The following is a 4,084-nucleotide window of genomic DNA, read 5'->3' as shown; positions in this document are numbered from 1 at the left end:
AATTTCAAATCAGTACCCGATAAATTTCGTGTCCATGATTTCAATAAAATGTTTAGCAGTAATTCACCGTTTGGTCTGACTTGTGCCGTTTGTACAGAAAAATTCAAGAATCCACTGCGAAATGACAATGAAATCGCTAACGAAGCAAACAAAAAAGTCATGAATGAAAAGGAGAGTGAAATTGTGCGTTTATCGAGTGTGATTGAGAAGCTAAAACAGGACATTGAACTTATGAAAACAGAACAAAATGATCACGTTAACACAGCAAATCAAAATTATGCTGATCGGAATAGTTTAGTTGATACAATGAAAAAATTTAGTGAAAAAATTACTGTATCTATTCAAAATGAAATTGAAACTTTGGTTGAATCCATCCGAACTGGTGAAACGGTTCCACATACAGATGCAGTAGTTTACTCAATTCATATATCAAAATTTCCATTAAATACAACGACCGATGATGTTGTAGTGAAGATTTTGGAAAAAACTGGTCTTACAAATCCAGAATGTTTTCAAGTTCACATTATGCCACAAGCTAAACGGAAAAAGCAACCGAGACAGCATTTGTCTTTCAAGATCTCGACTCTGAACCGGTCGATTTATGACCAAATCATGAATAATGAGATTTGGGCACCTGAATATGCAGTCAGAGTATTTCTGAAAGAGAAAGTAAGTCGAAACCACCATCGCTTAGGTCAAAATAACCAGCGACATCATCGTCAAAACCGGAATGGTCGCAGTCAAATGCCAAACTCAATGCCATTAAGGAGCAATAACAACAATAACCATCGATCACAACCAAATCGTCGAAATTGGAATGGAAATCTTCGACGGCCACATCGAGGATACGACCGATTTATTGAACGGCGCAATAATTCCAGGCGTAATGATCATTTTAGACACTTGAATGGTAACAACAATAATCAAATGTTTCATAATAATGGCCAAAACATTAACTCCAACAGCCAAATGAATAGTATATATCATTACGGCGTCCCTGAAAATATCCAATATGGCCATTTCGCACAAAACAGTCAAATTGTCAGGCCACATCAGCAGTCTTCGTCTTTTTTACCGCAATATTGGACCGATCCGCAGCAGAATTATCCTACCGACCAATATCGACACCCAATTTATGGAGCACCACATTTGAACGGCATGCCACATCATTTTTGAACAATAATTTCACGAGCACATTTCACCGCACACCTTTAAATAAACTGAAGAAAAAGATACACACGCAAAACATCAATGGAGTAAGATCCAGACTTGCTGAATTTAACGCTGACATAATCGCTTCGGATTCCTCAATATTTATGCTTTGTGAGACTCGCCTTGACGGCACAATTGATTCTTCAGAGGTTTTTCCTCCAAATTTTACCGTGTATCGCTGTGATCGCTCGATTGAAACTGAATCAAAACAAAGGAAAATTAAAACAAGGGGTGGAGGTGTACTGATTGCTGTTGATCGGACAATGAAATCTGAACTCGTCAGCACAGGTGAGCAGTATGGCGCTGAACAAGTTTGCGTTATCCTGCCATTGAAAGACAGGAATGTTTTTCTAATTGAATTGTACATACGTCCTGATTCTCCTGTCGCGGTTTATGAAGCGAATATGAATGCAATTCGTGAAGTAGCAGCAAAATTAAAGTCCGAGGATATTTTGGTAATTTCTGGTGATTTTAATTTATCAAACTTGGAATGGTTTACAGACGAAAAGGAAGATTGTGACATTGCCATCCCACTGAATGCATCCTTGGAAAAGGAAACCACTGTTTTGGACTCCATGCATGAAATGGGACTTGTTCAAGTAAACAAAATTGGGAATAAAAACGGTGCGATGTTAGACTTGGTGTGGACAAATTGTACAGAGACCGTGAGTTGCTCAAAAAACACCCATCACCTATTGAAAAAGGAGTCACATCACTGTGCATACGAGCTAAAAGTCAGTGATATTGAGTCTATCCAGAGTAATTCGATTTCAAATTTTAGTTATCGTGATTTTACAAATGCCAACTACGAAGCAATTAATGAGAAGCTCAACGACATTGATTGGTCAAACATTTTCTCTGGTGATGTTTTGGATTCTCACATTAGTAAATTCTACGAACTGATTGATTCAGTAATCTCATCGAATGTTGAGCTGAAAACAAAGAAGATCTCGAGTCATCCAAAATGGTTCAATCATGACCTCATAAATTTGAAGAATAGAGTTAATAATCAACACAAATACATAGCATCCAGACATACTACTGAAGAAAAAAACTACGCAAAAGAAGAACACTCCAAATTGAGAAGAGAATACAAAAAGAGCGCACGTTTGGCATATAGAAACTACAAACTTGAAATGGAGCAACTTATCAACGAGGACCCACAGAAGTTTTTTGAATATGTGAATGTATCCAACAAAAGGAATGGTGATCTTCCGAATGGAATGGTATTTGGAGACAAAAAAAGTGGAAACAATCGTGAAATAGCACAATTTTTCGCAACACATTTTGCCAAAGCATTAACCAAACCAGATTCTAGCATAATTGATGATAATTCAGGAGATGAACCATTTCTGAAAGATCTATGTGCTAACTTTCCTACGATTGACATCACCGAAGAGTTGGTTTTGGATGCTATAAATAACCTTCCGAACAATATGGTATCAGGACCGGACGAAATACCAAATGTTTTCTTGAAAAAATGTCTTCCAGCACTGCTAAAGCCAATAACATACATGCTAAAAGAATCGCTTGAAACTGGATTTGTGCCGGAGATTTGGAAAAAATCATTCGTGAGACCGGTACACAAAAGTGGTCTCAGAACCAACGTTGAAAACTATCGTGGTGTAGCTCTACAGTGCATAATTCCAAAGTTGCTTGACTCCATTGTTGCAAAGCACCTTAATTACAACATGATAAATATCATTGATGACAGTCAGCACGGATTTATGAAAGGGAGATCAACAATAACAAACTTAGCTGAGTTTACATCGTGTGCAATATTGGGCATGGAAAACCATATACAAACTGATGCAATATACCTAGATATTGCAAAGGCCTTTGACTCGGTCAACGTCGATTTACTTATCAACAAATTGGCTATTATGGGACTAAATGAACAATTACTCAAATGGATCAAGTCATATTTGCATGGTCGCCAACAAATTGTGAAATTGAATAATGATATGTCAAGCCCAATTGACGTTACGTCGGGAACTGGACAAGGATACCCGATTGGTGCTACATTGTTCCTGTTGTTCATCATTGATTTGCCAAAACACATAAGGGACTCAATTCTTCAGTCGTTCGCTGATGACACTCGCCTGTGGAAGCATATTAGACACTACGATGATTGTCTGCAATTGCAAGCGGACTTGAATGAACTCGTTGAATACTTTAATCGGAATAAGCTAAAATTAAATGTGTCAAAGACTAAATTTGTGTCATTTTATCGTGGATGCATGAAATTCAACTTCAAGTATTCGATTGGCCACGAGCAAATTGAGCGAGTCAACGTGATAAAGGATCTGGGAGTTATACTCGATCATAAATTGAACTTTACTGCACACATTGAATACATTACAGCAAAATCAAAATCAAGATTAGCATGGATTAAACGATTTGGTAGAGAGTTTGAGGATCCATGGACCATAAAGAGACTATTTAACACATTTGTCCTTCCGATTGTCGAATATGCATCTCAAGTATGGAACCCATACACAGCTGAAAAGATTGCCCGAGTTGAATCCATCCAGAAACAATTTCTGTTGTTTGCACTTCGTAAAATGAAATGGCCACACAGATTTAGAAAACCACCATATGAATGCCGACTGCTTGAATTACAAATGATAACGCTCGAAGAACGGAGAAAAGTAGCCCAAATATCACTCGTTCATAATGTGATGTGTGGACATACATCATCGAAACACATTTTGAGCAAAATAAATATTAGAACATCGCGACATGGGACAAGAAACTCAGACTTCCTATCATTACCAATGCGCCATCGTGATTACTCAAAGTTCGAGCCTATAAATTATATGCTGATGACATACAATGAATTTTATAAATATTTTGTTCCTATCAAACCGCC

At 37.5% G+C, this 4,084-nt stretch overlaps 1 protein-coding gene across 1 annotated transcript; it reads left to right on the top strand.

The window, feature by feature from the left end:
- Positions 1–1,616: 1,616 nt before the first annotated feature.
- On the top strand, positions 1,617–3,228 carry LOC129572189 (uncharacterized; the record flags this gene model as incomplete). Its single annotated transcript, XM_055452132.1, has 2 exons — positions 1,617–2,179; positions 2,414–3,228. Coding segments are annotated over exons 1-2 (1,378 nt in total), but the record flags the coding sequence as incomplete, so codon positions are not given.
- Positions 3,229–4,084: the final 856 nt, after the last annotated feature.

This window comes from Sitodiplosis mosellana, unplaced genomic scaffold (genome assembly GCF_009176505.1).
Source record: "Sitodiplosis mosellana isolate CC-2019 unplaced genomic scaffold, AAFC_SMos_1.0 Smas_scaffold_4379, whole genome shotgun sequence".
NCBI classification, from domain to species: Eukaryota; Metazoa; Arthropoda; class Insecta; order Diptera; family Cecidomyiidae; genus Sitodiplosis; species Sitodiplosis mosellana.
The sequence above is the reverse complement of the archived record's forward strand: the minus strand, read 5'-3'. Positions and strand labels throughout refer to the sequence as shown.